General features: G+C 43.3%; 1 protein-coding gene across 2 annotated transcripts in view; it reads left to right on the forward strand.

Moving 5' to 3' along the window:
• Positions 1-15466: 15466 nt before the first annotated feature.
• DPY19L1 (dpy-19 like C-mannosyltransferase 1) overlaps positions 15467-18868 on the forward strand; it is a gene marked incomplete at its 5' end in the record, with an annotated part of 88745 nt that continues 85343 nt past the window's right edge. For both annotated transcript variants that reach the window (XM_083377862.1, XM_083377863.1), the window contains one exon: positions 15467-15854. In XM_083377862.1, the coding sequence (XP_083233988.1) occupies positions 15467-15854 (388 nt within the window). The remainder of the gene's footprint in view (positions 15855-18868) is intronic.

Below are 18868 nucleotides of genomic sequence, written 5' to 3' on the forward strand. Positions count from 1 at the left end.
GTCCAGCTGATCCGAATCTGACCAATTGCAGTTAAGAACCTTTATAAGGTCTTATCTTGCGGCGATGAGGACGGCGAAGTCTAATTACTTCGCTGCCCTCATCGTGTCCGCAGATAATCGCCTGGCCACCCTGTTTAGGGTGACTCGCTCCCTCCTTAACCAGGAGGTGAGGGAGGATCCCTTACAGGGACAGGCCGAGGAGTTTAGTCATCATCTGATGGACAAAATCGCTAGAGATCCGGGCCGGTCTGGACTCTGACTGGGCAGTCTGACGTGGAGGAATCGGACGGTCTTGAGCATGTTATCTGGACTGAGTTCGATCCTGTTTCCCCTGATGATGTGGACAGTATCATGGGGAGGCTGAGCTCGACCACCTGTTTGTTGGATCCGTGCCCCTCCTGGCTAGTTTACGCGGTCCGGGAGGAGACACGAGGCTGGTTCCAGGCAGTAATAACTGCTTCTTTGAAGGAGGGTGTCTTCCCGCTACCTTGAAGGAGGCAGTGGTGAGACCCCTCCTCAAAAAGCTTGTCCTGGACCCGGCTGTTTTAAATAATTATCGTCCAGTCTCCAACCTTCGCTTTTTGGCGAAGGTTGTTGAGGGTGTGGTGGCGCATCAGCTTCCTCTGTTCCTGGAGGAAACTGATTATCTGGACCCATACCAATCGGGTTTCAGGCCTGGGCACAGCACGGAGACGGCATTGGTCGCGCTGGTGAATGATCTCTGGCGGGCTCGGGACAGGGGTTGTTCCTCTGTCCTAGTCCTATTAGATCTCTCAGCGGCTTTTGATACCATCGACCATGGTATCCTACTGCGGCGTCTCAGGGGGTTGGGAGTGGGAGGCACCGTTTTACGGCAGTTCTCCTCCTATCTCCTGGGCCGCTCGCAGTCGGTGTTGACGGGAGGGCAGAGGTCCACCCTGAGGCCTCTCGTTTGTGGAGTTCCTCAGGGGTCGGTTCTCTCACCCCTCCTGTTCAACATCTACATGAAGCCGCTGGGTGAGATCATTCGTGGTTTCGGGGTGGGGTATCATCAGTACGCTGATGATACCCAACTTTTTCTTTCCACCCCGAACCAACCCAGCGATGCCCTCACTGTGATGTCCCGTTGCCTGGAGGCGGTCCAGGTCTGGATGGGGAGAAACAGGCTTCGTCTCAATCCTGCCAAGACTTAGTGGCTGTGCATATTGGCATCTCAGGTTAACCAGACCATTCCACCTTTAACGATGGGGGGTGAGGTGTTACCCCCCGTTGATAGGGCTCGCAACTTGGGTGTCCTCCTTGACTCCCGGCTCAATTTTGAAGACCATATAGGAGCCGTGACCAGGGGGGCTTTTGCCCAGGTTTGCCTGGTGCGCCAGTTGCGACCCTACCTGGACCAAGATGCCCTACGCAGTCACTCATGCGCTCGTGACCTCCCGTTTAGACTACTGCAACACTCTCTACATGGGGCTGCCCTTGAGGACCACTCGGTGGCTTCTGCTGGTGCAGAATGCGGCCGCGCGAGTTGTGATGGGGTTTTCCCGATACTCCCATATAACACCTCTACTCCGCGAGCTGCATTGGCTCCCGGTTGCCCTCCGGGTGAGATTCAAGGGGCTGGTGATGACCTATAAAGCCCTAAATGGCTTGGGTCCAGGATATCTGAGGGAACACCTGCTGCCAGCATCAAGTTCCCTTCGTCCAGTGCGCTCCCACAGGGAGGGTCTGCTCAGGGTGCCACCGGTAAGATTGCCGGCGGATAACACCCAGGGGGAGAGCCTTCTCAGTGGGTGCGCCTGCCCTCTGGAACCAGCTGCCCGTGGAACTCAGGACTGCCCCCAACCTCCGTTCATTCCGCCGGGACCTGAAAACCTGGCTCTTCGAGCTCTCTGGCCCAGGCTGAGAATTTTAATTTTAATTTTAATTGGGGTTTTTACTTTTTTTCAGGGATTGATGTAATTTTTTAATTGTTTTTAACTTTTGTATTTCTTGTTTTAAGTACCCTGTAAGCCGCCCTGAGTCCTTCGGGAAAGGGCGGTATATAAATCTAATAAAATAAAATAAATAAATAAATTAGCACTCTCACTGAAAGTTTTTGAGGTCACTTGGGGGTTTATCTGTGCCCTCAGGGACACTGATACAAATGAGTGCAAACGGGTGTGGAATCCTCTTGGAACTGCTGAAAGGACTGCATTGTAGACAGGAGATAGGTGGTGTCTTATCCCTCCCCTGTTGAGAGATGGCTGCTGAATGTTAACATAAATAGCCTCCTTTACCTGTTTCAAACAAAGTGTACTTTGCTGTCTTCAAAAGAGTGATCTTTGTCTTTCAAATGGAGATGGACTGCTGAACCTTGTCCTGATGGATTTATTCTCCTAGGTTGTGCAATGCATTTGTGAAGTACTTGTTTTGTTTCTTCAATGCACAGATCTGCACATCTCACTGAATTGTACTGCATATGTCATATTTCTCAATTTGAGTGTTTTATCTTTGGAGTGGACAAGCTTCTGCCTTAATATTCTTGGGTTTCAAATGTGCATGTATGTTGTGTTGGTTGAAAATCCTCTTGAGCTTTTCAGATGTAATGTATGGAATGACAACATTGCTCCATTTGTTGCTCACTTCTTATTTATGGAGGAGCTCCTGCTGGGACTTTTCTGAATTTGATGAAAGCCCAGTTGGGATAGCCACAGGTTCTGAAGGTTAAAACACAATGGGGACAGACAAAAACATGATTGCACCATGGGTTCACCTGTGTCCCCCATTCTGGCTAATCTCTACATGGAAGAAGTAGAAATCAAAGCCATAAACTCCTTCATAGGAATTCCACCCACTCACTAGTATAGGTATGTGGATAATACTTGGGTCAAGATTAAAACACAGGAATGGAAGCCTTTACCAAACAAATTTCTGTGGACAGATACATTAAATTCTGGCTTCACCGGAAGATATTACTAAAGAGACTGGTTTTCCTGGACTCTGCAGTGCACATTAAGATATAAACCTTAACATTGAAATTTACAGAACCCCACCCCCCCACATACACACACAGATAAGTTTTGATTCTCACCACTCACTGGAGCACAAAATGGGAGTGATCAGAACCCTATAGCCACCACCAGGCTGTAACTTTGCCTATCAATAAAGAGAGAAAAGAAAAAAAGACTCAGAACATATGGCTTAAATTTATTAAATTTTATATTTCATTTTTGGGATCCTTTTTGTTCTTTCCAATATAATGGAATATTGTAGAGGGGCTTTGGACTCTGCCTACCTACCTACCTACCTACCTACCTTTATTTATTTATTTATTTATTATTTTAATCCCATTTATATCCCGCCCTTCTCTGAAGACTCAGGGCGGCTTACAATTTAAGCACAAACCAATGTGCTTAGCAATAGCCTTCATTCTATGTATATGCCTGCTTATGAGCCTGGTGGGATGCAAACCTGCACTAATTGCAGGCAGCTGGTGTTACTTAAGGAGGCATTAGCCCACTGCTCCACCAAGGCTCATCAGTAGGGTAACTGAAAACAAAGTAGAATTGGGATGAATTTGGTATAGGGAATCACATCATCAAAAGAAAGATTTGATTTGAATATAAACTGGGCCTAGCTGGGTTCTATGGATAAAAATAAAATTCATCTTATGCATCTCTAGAGCAGTGTTTTTCAACCACTGTTCCGCGGCACACTAGTGTGCCGCGAGATGTTGCCTGGTGTGCTGTGGGAAAAATTGAAAAAACACTGACCTAGGAGACAGCGGTGAGAGGAGGAGGAGGAGGAGGAACAGCCGCGGGCGGAGCGGCGCTACAAGTCTCTCTGGCGGGGAGCGCTGGTCACCGGAGCCTTGACTATAAGCTGACGGCCCTACTTCGCTGGAAGCAAAAGCCCGGGAAAAGAAGTGGGCTCGACCTCTCTAGCCACCAGGGCTCCACGGCAGCGTAGCTCCGCCCCCTTCTCTGGCTTCGGAAGGTCTCTTGCTGAAGAGAGAGAAGCTGGGGAGAGGCGACCGGCTCGCTTATCGGAAGAGGACGGACAGGCGGCTAGCCCGGCTTGCCTGAGCTGTTGCGTGGTTGGTTGCCTGCAACGTTCGAAAAAGCTCTTCTTCCCCAGCACGCGCCGCTTACTCCTTACTCCCCGCGCAGCTGAGGATGCAAGACTCCCGCCTGGTCAGCTGCCTGGCTCCGCTTTCTATGCTCGCTGCGACCTCTCGCCCTAGCCCGAAATAGAGGGATCTGACCGCTTCACTCTTGGAGGCTTCGCTTGCGTCTGAAAAATTACACGGCCGATTTTTTTTTAACCTGTCCTTTTGATACGTTGCATAATAACATGTCCTTTGAACCAAAGCAATTAAAAACCTTTGGGATTTCCCCCCCCCCTCTGGAGTGAAGTGCTTTTGATGGTAAAGGTGAGAAAGAAAGAAAAAAGGAAGGGAAAAAAGGAGAAAGGGGGAAGGGGAAAAGGGAGGGAAAAAGAAAAAAAGAATAGAAAAGAAAGAGAGAGAGAGAGGAAGGGAGGAAGGAAGGAAGGAAAAAAAGCAGGAAGAAAAATTAAAAAGAAATGCAAGTAGCTTCCAGTTTCCACAACAAGTAGAAAGCAAGAAATTGAGAGAGGGAGGGAAAGAAAGTGGGAGAGAGAAAGGCAGGAAGGAAGATAAAGAAAGAAAAGAGAGGGAGGGAAGGAAGGAAGAAAAGGAGAAAAAAGAAAATACAGAAAGATAAATTAAAAAGAAATGCAAGCTTTCCTTTTCCTTCACAGCAAAAACAAACAAAAGCCCCAAAATAAAATAAAATGAAATAAAGAGGCTAATAATAATAATAAGAAGAAGAAGAAGTTGGAAGGGACCTTGGAGGTCATCTAGTAGTCCAACCCCTTGAGAACACAGGTCATCCTCGACTTACGACCGTTCGTGTAGCGACCGTGGGGAGGTCCAATGGTGCGGAAAACGGTGGAGTGCCTCGTGATTTTTTTCATGAAACAAGTGTGCCTTTGCCCAAAAAAGGTTGAAAAACACTGCTCTAGAGCACAGGCTGGTACTGATTTCTGAAGTTTTATTGAAAAGTTGTCTGAAAAAAATTGAAGTAAATAAATTAATAACACACACTGAAGGCAATTAATTACATTATACAGTTAGTTAAGTACTACTATTTGTGACAATAGCTCCAACATTTTTTGATCATTCACATAAAAGATTGAAAACTTTTTGCTTTATAAGTGGGGTTTCTAGTATTAAATGCCACAAGCAAATCTGCATAGCTTTTCCATAAATAATTCAGTTCTCTCTCAAGAAGATTGAATTAAGTGGTATTTTTGTTCATTTAATTATAATTTCTCCATTTATTTTCTATTACCAGCTTTCTGTAAAACAGACAGGCCCAAAGCAATGCATTACAATTAAAATCTAGGAAACATTATGAAAGATTACACCATAAAAATATTTGTTAAAAATCATAATGAAACATTGTATTATATTTTATATTACAATTGATAATATTCAGTTCCTGGAATTTATATTTATTTATATCATCTAAAAATCACACAGGAAATTGAAGAAAAAAATAATCTTAATACTGTAAATCAAGTTTGCCACAGTAATCATTAGACATATTTGTGCTTTTTTTGTTGTTAAACAGAAGATCCCACTGAAAAAAATCAGCTCCCTGTTAAATACATAATTTAATAGATCTATGTACAGTACGATCTACTGTACATTTAGAAAATAATGCAAAGATTCAACAATGCCATTCCAAGAGATCAATCTAGTCAGAAATAACTTTCTAAGCAAAGTGTTTTAGAGAAGTTTCATGGTGTTACAGATTTGTGTTTTTTGAACAAATTCAGTATAAAAGCAGAATAAGTTGATATTCATGATGATTAATACTGTTAATTTTACTAATGCTACTATTTTCATATATAATTGACATTCTTTTTACTTTTGGAAAGTATTATTATGGATTTTGTAAGGATTTCAATTTACCATAATAATTACAGTATACATTTAGCCAGTTGATTAAGAAAAAAAGAAAAAAAAGAAAAAAAATGGATTCAGGAAACTACAGACCTATCAGCCTGACCTCAATACCTGGGAAGATTCGGGAAAAGATAAGCAATGAATTAGCGAACATCTAGAGGTAAACAAAATCATAACCAAAAGCCAGCATGCATTTCCCAAAAACAGATCATGCCAGACAAATCTTATTGCATTGACAAAGTGACAAAATTAGTCGATCAGAGAAATACTGTGGATATAATTTACTTGGACTTTAGTAAGGCATTTGATAAAGTAGATCATAACCTACTACTTGATAAGATAGAAAAATGTGGGTTAGACAGCATCACCATCAGATGGATTCATACAATGGTGGGATTCAGCTAGTTTGCATCAGTTTGGTAGAACCGATACCTAATTTTTTGTTGAGTTCAGTGAACCGGTTATGATAAATCTGTGTTTTCCAGAACATGTCTGTTTTTTGTTCAACTTCCTTCCAGGCGAGGAAAAAAAAACCCTCCCCAAGTCCAAGAGAGGAGTGACAGAAACCAAACGGAGATGCAGTGCCCTCAAACATGTGAGCTGCCCACCCACCTCTTCCCTTTCACTCCCTTCTTGAGCCGGACTGCCATGCTATGGAAGATGAGCCTTACCACTTTTCTCACTTTCTGGGCTGGGATGGAGACAGCCCATATAGGCTGCTGCTTCATGCAAGTGGGTGCGATCCTGGCAACCAAGGCTCCTTAGAGCCACTTAACAAGTTTTGTTCCTGGGTGGTGGTCCCTGCAGCAGTTTTCCACCTCTGCCTCTTCCTCATATGGCTTACTCTGCCCCTTTACTTTTTAGGGAAGCCCATGCCTTTACGTGTTCTTAAGTTGCTCTTTGGGCAGAGAACTGGTTATTAAATTATTTGAATCCCACCACTGGATTCGTAGCTGGCTGACTGGTCGTACTCAGCATGTGGTCCTCAATGGAACTGCATCTACATGGAGGGTGTAGTGGAGTGCACTGGGGCTCTGTTTTGGGCCCAGTGCTCTTCAACATCTTCGTGAATGAATGTATATATGGGGAACTCATCAAATTTGTGAATGACACCAAGCTGGCAGGAACAGTCAACACTACAGAAGATAGGCTTAAGATACAGAAGGAGCTAGAAAGACTTGAACATTGGGCACTCTCTAACAAAATAAAATTTAGTGGTGAAAAAAGTAAGGTTCTACATTTAGGCAAGAAAAACCAAATGCACAGGTACAGTATAGGTGGTACCTTGCTCAATAGTAGTAACTGTGAGTGGGATCTCGGAAGCTGCATTAACAGAGGGGTAGAATCAAGATCACATGAAGTGTTAATACCATTTTATAACGCCTTGGTAAGGACAAACGTGGAATCCAGGTTTGGTCACCACGATGTAAAAAAGATGTTGAGACTCCAGAAAGAGTACAGAGAAGAGCAACAAAGATGATTAGGGATCTGGAGGCTAAAACATATAAATAACAGCTGCTAAAATTGGGTCTGTCTAGTTTAATGAAGAGAAGGACTAAGGGTGATATGATAGCAGTTTCAGTATGTCAGGGGTTGCCACCAAGACAGAGTCAAGTTATTATCCAAAGCATCTGAAGGAAGGACAAGAAGCAATGAGTGGGAAGTAATCAAAGAGAGAAGCAACTTAGAACTAAGGAGAAATTTCCTGACAGTTAGAACAATTAATCAGTGGGACAACCTGCCTCCAGAAGCTGTGAATGCTCCAATACTGGAAGTTTTTAAGGAGAGACTGGACAACCATTTGTCTGAAATAGTATTGTGTTTCCTGCCTGATCAGGGGATTGGACTAGAAGATCTCCAAGGTCCCTTCCAACTCTATTATTGTTGTTATTATTTCATCATCATCATTATATCATTATCATTATTATAATAAATAAATACAAGGTTTTACTTTATAAACTCCAGATTATAAAGCCAATTTACTGTTCAAAGTCAATTACAAGACAATCTCTTCCTCAATGAGAAGGGTCCTCACTCTGAAGAAAAAAATGAACATATGCAGCAATAAGTTAAAAAAAAAAGAAGGCGGGAGAGGGGAAGTAGAATGAGAAGGCTTCCATTCATCTACATGAAATCATCTACAAAATGTCTTTATTACAAAGCTCAGAGACTGTTAAATCTAGAGACAGATGATAACTAGAAGTACTAGGATTATTAACTGACTTTTGTAGGACTATGTAGATGCCCGACTGGTTAAGAATGGACTTCTTAAAAAATAAAAATAAAAAAGCTGCAGAGTGCACTTCAAATTCATAATAATGACTAGTTTGGGCTTCAAAAAAGACACTGAATATTTCATTGTTAACCAAAGGAAAGAGGAAACTGGATAAAACTTCCAGAAGTAGATGGAATTGCTAAATTTATAAAAGACAAATAAGAGCAAATTTGATATAATTTCTTATTTTTCAAAGCTAATGAATCAATACATCCAAAATTGGACTTCCTGTTGAAGTACAAACAATCCTTGAGAATCTTGAACAGTTTGTTGACTTAGGCTATAGATGCCCAAAAAGTAATCTGATGTTCATTACCAGGCTACTGGAATTTTCTAGCAATTTTAGGTAGTTTAGATTTGGTGGTTGCTTGGACCAAACAAAGTTACACAAGTGAGATCTTGGTTGAATCCAGCAATTTAATGATGTTAAGTTATCTGCTAGAGGCGGATGTGCAGACTGGCTTTGGACTGGGAAGTCAATTAAGTGCATTTTTTTAAAGTGTAGACTATGCATTTGTGTGGACTCTGCTCTTTTTATTTAGGAAATGTAGAATAAGAGGAAGTACTGGCAGGAAACTTATTTTGAAGTATACCTTTATTACTGATTGGCTACGTAAGAGCAATGGCTGCCCATTTTACAGCTTTTTTCAACCAACCTTTATTATTAAGAATGAAGATTGAGGAATAAATTTGCATAGCTTTGAGCACCATTACTATTGTGTAGTGGGATCTTGGCCGCATGGTCAAGCAACAGACAAAGGAGTCAGCATGGCAGCTCTTTATTGGTGGTAGTACTGAAGCGAACAAAGGGGTTACCTGTACCCCCTTATATACTGATCTGGCCTAGATCTTTGGCATGTGTAACATCCCGCTACCTGCTCAATAGCTTTATCCAGGCCCAGCCACCACAAATAACTCCTGGCCAATGCTTTCATCCTGACTATGCCCGGGTGTCCCTCATGTAAAATCTTGTCTCTAAATTTCTCGGGAATGATGACCCTGCTACCCCACAATAGGCATCCCTTATGAGAAGGCAGTTCATGTCTCCTCATGAAGAATGCCTGGTATTCCGGCCCAGGACTCTTTTTTTGCCAACCTGAGGCCACCCACACCAGTACTCTGCTAAGGATCCTATCTGCTGTAGTACCTGCAGCAATGTCCTTAGCGTGGAGTGGGCATTCTGGCAGGTCCTGGATTGCCATAATCTGTTCAGCAGGTGCTGGGTCCGGTTCTGTAACTGCTACTGGTAATCCGCTTAATGCATCAGCACGACCCATGTCCTTTCCTGTTTATGAACCAGTTTGCACGTGTATGCTGAAAGGAATATGGACCACCTCATCATCCTTGGGGATAGGATTTGTGGGGTTTGCCTGTCAGTCATGAACAACCCCAAAAGAGGCTTATGGTCCGCGAAAATAGTGAATTCCCTACCATATAATCATGAAATTTCTTGACCCCTGACACTATTGCCAGGGCCTCTTTATCTATTTGGGCGTAATTGCTTTCTGCCCTTGACAGTGTCCGGGAGTAATAAGCGATAGGTCTCTGCTCCCCATTGTCTTCTATGTGACTTAGAACAGCACCCACTCCATAGGGGGATGCATCGCATGCAATGCAGATGGGTTTGGTTTCAATAAAATGTGTGACCATTGAGTTGCATGACAATAGGTCTTTTAAATTCCTAAAACTGTGTTCGTGGACCTTGGTCCAATTCCAAGGTGTTTTCTTATCTAAGAGCCTGTGTAATGGCTCAGCAATTGCTGCTTTGTGGGGTAAGAATGCATGATAGAAATTAAGCAACCCCAAGAAAGCTTGCAATTCAGCTTTGTTCTTTGGAGTAGGAGCCATTTTAATTGTCCTTACCTTTGAATCAGTAGGGTGAATTCCTTTGGCATCAATTCTGAACCCCAGGAATTCAGTTGATGCCACTCCAATACTGCATTTTTCCTTCTTAAGTTTCAGCCCTGCAGAACGGAATCTGTTTAACACAGCCTGCAACCTATCAGCCAGGACCTCCTCAGAATCTCCAGCAATGAGGACATCATCAAAGCATGGGCATACTCCAGGTATGCCCTTCAGAGCCTTCTCCATCACCTCCTGAAAGATGCCAGGAGCCACAGAGACTCCGAATTGTAATCGGTTGACTCTGAAGGCTCCTCTGTGAGTTACAATAGTCTGAGCATCAGCTGTCTCCCTGGTAACGGGGAGCTGCTGATACGCTTGTGCCAAGTCGAGCTTGGCAAAGATGGCACCACCCTGGAATGCAGAGGACGTGTCTCACCATCGGGACCGGGTAAGCGTGCGGATTTAGGGCCCGATTCCTGTGGCCCTATAATCCGTGCAAATTCTTACTTCCCCGTTGGCTTTGAGTGGGGTGACTATCGGGGTCTCCCACTCTCCCCCGTCCACAGGTTCTAACACCCTTTGACTTACTAATTTATCCAATTCGCTCTCAATCTTGTGCTTGAGGCTGAAGGGGACTCTACGGGGCTTTATTCTTACAGGGAGAATATTGGGGTTCAATTTAAACTTAATTGGGGGCCCTGTGTATTTACCCAACTTGCCATCGAATACGTCTGCAAATGTTTTGCAGACGGATTCAAGGCTTTTGGTCTGGGTGCTATGGATCCCTGAGATCCCTATTCCCAGAGCCTGAAACCAATTAAGCCCCACTAAACTGGTCCTCCGGCCCTCGGCTACCAGGACGTCCAACAGACCCTGGAAGTTGTTGAACCCCACTAACATGGTGGCCACCCCCTTAACTTTAATGGGTGCATGCTGGAAATCAGCTAACTGAATGTTGGTGGGCTTCAAAGAAGCCCACCGTTTACTCCGGCCGCAAACTGCTCTAAATGTATCACTAGAAATGATGGAGACTGTGGATCCAGTCAAGTTCCATCTTGCAAGGTACCCCTTGCAATTGGACCTCTAGTGTTATTTTTGGTGTGAGAACCCGGTGAATGTCTGTGTGTGAGACGGTCACCCTGTTCCCGAGGAATTTGGTGGGGGAGGGCTGAGGAGATTTGAGATGAGGGGACTCAGTACCTTGCCACGCGTCCACTGATTGAAGTTCGTGTGAGTTGTCCCACGTGCAATTTCTGCAGACGGCCGCAATGTGTCCTGTCTTACCGTAGAACCGGCACTTAACAGATCTGAACTTGCAGGTCGCCCTCGGATGGTTTTCCCCGCAGCTAGCACATTTTTGAGTGGTTTCTTTGCAGTTGCAGTTTGTGCATTTGCTAGTTGTTGGTGTCTTCCGCTGGCTTCCATCGTTGTCGTGCCTCGGTTGCTGTCATCCTTGCTTTTGATGCACGGCATCAATCTCAGCCTCCTCCGCCGCTTCTCTGAACCCGCCATCCACAGCCTCTCCATGATGAATGGAACTGCCTGGGCTGCTGGGTCAAGTTTGATGGGTCACGTTTACTGCTCCCCCAGCGGCTTCGCTGGCCATGATCTCATCCTGAGCATCTTGTAATGTGATCGTCGGCCGGGCATATAAGCGATGCTGCAGTCGCTTGTCTCGGAGCCCGCACACCAATCGATCCCGCAACCTTTCTTCTAAATTAGAAAAATTGCATGGCAGCTCTTTATTGGTGGTAGTACTGAAGTGAACAAAGGGGTTACCTGTACCCCCTTATATACTTGGCCGGGTGCACCGGCAGCCAATCCCTTATTTACCGTATTTTCCGGCGTATAAGACGACTGGGCATATAAGATGACCCCCTACTTTTCCTGTTAAATTACCGTATTTTTCGGACCATAAGACGCACCTGACCATAAGACGCACCCAGTTTTCAGAGCAGGAAATCAAGAAAAAAAATATTCTTAACCAAATAGTACCGGTATACTAAAACAGGGCTTTTCAACCTTTTCATCCATTGTACCACTTTTAGGACAAGGCAATGTCCGAGTACCACCAGTCGCCCAGCAAGGTGTCAAAAACTTGACACCCCCCCAAAAACAGGAAAAAAATGATAAAGTACAGGTAGTCGTCGGCTTACAATGATTCACTTAGTGACCGTTCAAAGTTACAATGGCACTGAAAAAGTGACTTATGACCATTTTTCACACTTATGACCATTGCAGCATCCCCAGAGTGATGTGATTTACATTCAGATGCTTGGCAATCGATTCTTATTTATGATGGTCACATTGTTCCAGGGTCATGTGATCTCCTTTTGCAACCTTCTGACAAGCAAAGTTAGTGGGGAAACCAGATTCACTTAACAATCATGTTACTAATTTAATTTCTCTCTCTCCTTTTCTTTCTCTCTCTCCCCGTTTCTTTCTCCTCTCTTTCTCCCTCTCTCCCTCCCCCTCTCCCTAGTTTTCTCTTTCCCTCTATTTCTCCCTTTCTCTCTCCCTCTATTTCCCTCCCTCTTTCTTACTCGTCTCTCTCTCCCTCTTTATCTCCCTTTTTCTTTCCCTCTATTTCTCCCTTTCTCTCTCCCATTTCCCTCCCTCTTTCTTTCTCGTCTCTCTCCCTCTTTCTTTCTCACCCTCTTTCCCTCCCTCTTTCTCTCTCCATTTCCCTCCCTTTCTTTCTCCTTCTCTCTCTCCCTTTCTCTCCCTCTATTTTTCTTTCCCTCTATTTTTCCCTTTCTCTCTCCATTTCCCTCCCTCTTTTTCTCCTTGTCTCTCTCCCTCTTTCTCTCTCTCCCTTTCCCTCTCCCTTTCTTTCTCCTTCTCTCTCTCTCCCTTTCTCTCCCTATTTCTTTCTCCTTCTCTCTCTCCCTTTCTCTCTGTCTCTTTTTCTCTCCCTCCCTCTCCCATTGTCCCTTCCTTCTTTCCTTCCTTCCTTCCTTCCCTCCCTCTTTGTCCTTCCCTCTCCACATTAGAGCAGTACCTGCAAAGGTGGCCCTGTGGCCCAGCTTTCTCCTGCAGAAAGCAAGCTGAAACGGAGCAAGGGAGATTGCCAGGAACGCGAATCGGCCAATCTCACACTCCTGCAATCTCCCTCACTCGGTTTCAGCTTCCCTTGTTACAAGAGAAAGCAGGCTGAAACGAGGGAGATTGCAGCAGTGCGAGATCAGCCGATTCGCATTCCTGGCAATGTCCCTCACTCCGTTTCAGCCTGCTTTCTCTTGTAGCAAGGGAAGCTGAAACCAAGCGAGGGAGATTGCAGGAGTGTGAGATCGGCGTTTCTCAGCACGAGCCGATTCGTGCTCCTGGCAATCTCCCTTGCTTTCCACTTGTGGAGGTTGGGGCTGGCCATACGGATCAGCTTCAGACCATAAGACGCACCCTTGTTTCCCCCCCTACTTTTGGGTATAGGGTTTGGGCTATACTCGCCGTATAAGACTACCATATTTTCTGGCGTATAAGACAACTGGGCGTATAAGACGACCCCTGACTTTTGAGATGATTTTCATGGGTTAAAAAGTCGTCTTATACACCGGAAAATACGGTAGGTTTTCCCGCCTAGCGCTTACCAGCCAATCCAGTTACAGTACAGCGCCACCTGATGGTCACAATGAACTGCTGCTATATTTTATTATCCCCATACATAACAATTACAACATTGGCTAGCTGCCTGTCTGAAGTCGAGTCTGTGTTTAATCTGAATTTGTCTATGTCTCTGTCGGTTTGTTTGATTAGATAAGTCTGTTGATCGCTAAGCTACATGCCAGGTTCCAATTCCACCTTGACTCATGTATCCATTTCAAACAAAGAAGGCGGAGCAGGGAAAATAACTCTTTCCATACACAAAGCAGAAGTAATATCATCTCAAAGAACTGAGAAACTGATGAAAGAACTGAAGAGCAAACAATATGTCTAATTATATCACCAAAGACTGAATAGGACAAAATGAGATGTTTTAAGAATGAATCCTCTCTGTGCTAGAGCAGTAAAAAAAATCTACCAAATATGTTTATAATATAAAATTAAAAAGTGTTTCAGTTACTGCTTCCTAGTAATTTGACATTAGCACATTTAATAAACACATTATATCAAGTTATTGCTTAATCTAAATTGGTTTTGTTTACAGATAGTTTGGCTGGAAAAAGACTCCCCAGAATATGTCAAACTCGTGATGTCATGTGACATATCAGGACTGTTTTGCCATTGCCAGCAATGGGGTGGGTGCAACTTTTGCATGATGTGTCCGTGGGCCGGCAGTTTGACACCCCTGCCCTAGAATTTTAGCCAGAGAGCTACAGGAAGAACCACTTATTTTGCTATACCACAGATACTTTGCTTTTCCACACTGATAAGTAGATCAATACAGGTAGTCCTTGACTTATGAATACAATTAAGTCCAAAATTTCTATTACTAAGTGAAATATTTGTAAAGAGAGTTTTGCCCCATTTTGCAACCTTTCTTACCACAGTTAAGTGAATCACTATAGTTGTTAATAACATGGTTGTTAAGTGAATCTGATTTCCCCATTGCTTATCAGGTTATAAAAGGTGACAAAATGACCCTGGGACACTGCAATCCTCATGAGTCACTTTTTTCAGTATCATTATTACTAAGTCAAAGACTAACTGTATTCAAAATACCTTTTTTAAAAATAGGTGTCTCCAGAATCTGGAGGCCAGATGGTATCTGCAGAGTGGAAATCTGCAATCTCTTGATGCCAAACAAGTTCCCTGACTAACCAACCGTTTTCATTTACTTTTCCTTTGAAATAAAAAAGAGGAAAGCTGACATACTAAAGAATTCAGAGCAGCCAAAGTAGGAGAAGGGAGGAAGTCAACGTTAGGAAGGCTGAAGAGGAGAGGCTTTCTAGTACATGAGTGCTTTATATAAACAATTGTTTTGTGAATAGGTATCCTGCCCAAGCAGCCATTTTGTTCTGAAAATACTAAATGACCCCAAGAGACCCCAAAGGACGGAAAATCTTTGTGAGGAAAACACTCTTACCCCACAATTGGGAAGGGTGCTCTTTACTCCACACAGCAAGGAGAGCTTTCGTGCAGCAGAATCGATAGCGAGGCTCTCGTTTTGCAAAGCAAGCAATAGTTTGGGACGCGACTGTAGCTGAAAAGGAACAAAAGAGATGCGCGGGAGAGGTTTGGGCGCGTGCTCCGGGTGACAGTTGCCGGCGCGCGCCGTGCCTTTTCTCGGCCGTTACCTTCCCGCGTCCACGACAGTTGTTAGCGCTGTCGGCGGGGGAGGAGCGACCCACCCCATTCAACCGAGTTCGAAGCCCAACATCGGTAGAGTATTTCCCCTCCGTTTCCGCCCGTCTGCCCTTTTGGGGCCTGACTGTCCGTCTTCCTACTTCGGGGCAATGAGAAGAACGGGCCGGCCTAGGCGAGGAGGAGGCAAAGAGTCGCCGCCTCTCAATCTCGCCAGTGGCAGAGGCAACAGCCGCGGCAGGCGAGCTCCTCCTTCTCCTACGCGCCTGCTACCTCAGGAAGAGAAGCATCAGGGCCGGAGCGAAGGCACTGAGCCCGACCGCGGCGCCAGCCAAGACGCCGTGAGCGAACCAACCGCCCCTGTCTTCTTGCTCCGCGGGCTGCAACAGTCGCTGGGGAGGCAGCTTCCCGGTGGGGCCTCTCCTCACGCAATGAAGAGGGGAGGACCAGGCAGGAAAGGGACGCAAAGCGACTCTCAGAAGCAAGCGAAGCGGGACCTCTTGGCCCACGAATTCGGCGAATGGCAAGACTGGCTGCGCGGTGAGAGACCTGCGGGTGGGGGATCGAAGGGTTTGGAGTGGAAAAGCAAGAACGGAGGGAAGGGCTGACTCTGCTGCGGGCTTAGCCAAATGTACTTCCTGCAGCCCGCCTGCCTTCTTGGAATAGGCGAGAGGAGTTGAGTTTGGTGGAACTTCTTCCCACATGAGGGTATACTGTAGGACCAGTGGCGCTTCCTTCCGAGTCATCCGAGTCATTGTGTGGATGTGAGTGAGGGTCAAGCTGCGCCGCTCTAAGTTAATGATTGCCGTTAGCAAACTTTACTTTGGTCTTGGAATCAAACTTCAAGAATAGAAAGGATAGTGGGGAAAGAATGCTGTTGTACATAAACTTTAAGAGGAAAAATGAGATTGATTAATTTTATTTTATATGAGGGCATACGTATTACACAGTATTCACTTTTGGATAAATGAATAAAAGAGATTAAGGGCAAAAGATAAAACAAGGGGCTACTATATCTAACAGTCTGGTTTTGACCAATAACATTCCTGAAACCTTTCCATTATCTTCTGTCTTTGTTTCTACCTCATTTGTACCCTGATTCATATATTGCCTTTTCTCTCTCTTTCAACATCTCATCAGTTCTATCCAGCCATACATTTCTTGTTTTCTGTTCCAGCCATTCATTCTTCTTTCATATATTTAATAATAACAATAATAATAATAATAATAGAGTTGGAAGAGACCTTGCAGGTCTTGTAGTACAACCCCCTGCTCAGGCAGGAAACCCTATATATTTCATATTTGTTTTGCTATTGATTATATGTCATTATTTTGGTAAACGACCTTGCACATTTTGTATGCAATACATATTTAATTCACCTTTTGTTTACAATGCTCACTTCTTTAATAAGCAATTCCCACTGCATTCCTTGTACTTTCATACTTGTTCTTACCTACTGAAGTTTCACTCTCATATAACAAAGTGGACAGAACCCTAATATTAATGCAAACACTTTCACTTTTGGCAAACATAACCCATATTATTTCCTCTGCTCCTTCACCAGCAAATACAAAAAGAAGTTGCTATAGAAAGGCCTTAGATACTATTGATATACTTAGATAAATGGGAATCCCAGAATATTTGATTGTGCTCATATGAAATTATACCCGTCAAGAAGCCACAGTATGAACAGAACATGGTGAAGCAGAATGGCTCCAGCTTAGCAAATAATTTAGACCAGGCTGTACACTACCCTTTATTTATTCAGCCTACATGCTTAATATATATTAAGGAAAGACAGATTGGAAGATGAGTGAGGATTTAAAGTTAAAGGAAGAAAATACAATCTATGCTGATGACATTCTGATAGCTGAAAATGGAATTGACTTGCTAGACATAATAATGTTAAAAATGTGATTTAAGTTAACTACAAAGAAAACCAAACTAATGACAACAGGTACAGCAAGAATTAATAGTAAAAGTATCAAAGTGATAGATAGCTTATGCCTTTTGGGAATCAATCATCAATACCAAAAGAACAATTTGCTATCGATTAGCATGTGGAAGAGTAGCCATGAAGTCTTTGGAAATGGTATTTAGATGCCATGATATGCCTATACCAGAGGTCTTCAAACTCGGCCCTTTTATGACTCATGGACTTCAACTCCCAGAATTTCTCAGCCAGGCATGCTGGCTGAGGAATTCTGGGAGTTGAAGTCCATGAGTCATAAAAGGGCCGAGTTTGAAGACCCCTGGCCTATACCTACAACGATAAGAAATACGTTTCTTGCAATCCTCTGCAGCAGCAAAACTTGAACTTTGAAGAAGCAGGAAAGGATGGACCTTGATGAAATTGACAGAACTTGCTGAAATGGATAAACTGACTTGTTTGATTAATGAAAAAACACTATCAACCTTTATTGGTGACTGGAAACACTTTAAGGATTTTTCATGAAAATGGAAAAAACTTTTCATTTATGGTTTTGATTATTAGTCAAGATAAGTTGTAGAAAGAGGCATGATGCAACTTTAAAAAAATAAACATTAAAATGTTGATTTATATAACTGCAGTGAAGAATATTGGAAGCCACATCCAACATTTCTGTTCTATTTTAGTTTGGACACAGTATGCAAAGACTTAGTTCCCTGGAGATGGTATAATTCTAGTAAAAGTGGTAGGGAAGAGAAAAAGGAAAAAAGAATCAAGGTGATTAATTTTACTTAACTGCTGTGAAGAATATTGGAAGCCACTTCTTTGTATCTTTATATCTTTATTTTTTCCTACTTTCTTTTACTTTTTTTCTTATTCCCCTATTGCTTTTTCTTTTATTTCATTTTTGTTTCATTTTTGTTTTTTCTGCTCTATTTTAGTTTGTATTAGTTCTTATCACTGTTAAAATTTTCAGTAAAAATTACTTTTAAAAAGATAAATATGCAGGATAGGAAGATTATTGATGTTTTTGGGCTTTGGTGTGGGAATATTGAGATTATTGTGAACAGCCAAAAAAATGAGCAAATGGTCATCAAATCCATCCAGCGTTCTCAATGGAGACACAAATCATCATGCTCATATTATTTTGCCGTCAACATATGCAAAGATGTAGCTCCCTAGAGTAGGTATAGCACTGGAAAAAGTGGAAGAAAAGAGAAGAATGGATGAACTCAGTGACAATAAGGTCCAAGTTAGGAATACATGAAGAAGTATCTATATGGTTGCTAAGGGTCATCACTGACTTACTAGTACATAATCAAAATCTTCCAGCATTTGCAAATTTTTAAAAAAAATTTAAATAAAAAGCTATCTTTCATTGGTTGGTTTACCATCCACTAATGTAAGTCTTAGGGCATTTCCCATAGTTTTATCCCAATAAAATCAACAATAGCTTAGCAATAACAATAGTGCTTAGACTTATATACTGCTTCACAGTGCTTTACAGCCCTCTCTAAGCGATTTACAGAGTCAGCATATTACCGGCAACAATCTGGGTTCTCTCTAAGCACTGTGCCACCATGGCTTAATTATGTTATTTCAAACTTATCTCTACATTGCTGA

Source organism: Vipera ursinii (assembly GCF_947247035.1).
Source record: "Vipera ursinii genome assembly, chromosome: Z".
Lineage (NCBI taxonomy): Eukaryota > Metazoa > Chordata > Lepidosauria > Squamata > Viperidae > Vipera > Vipera ursinii.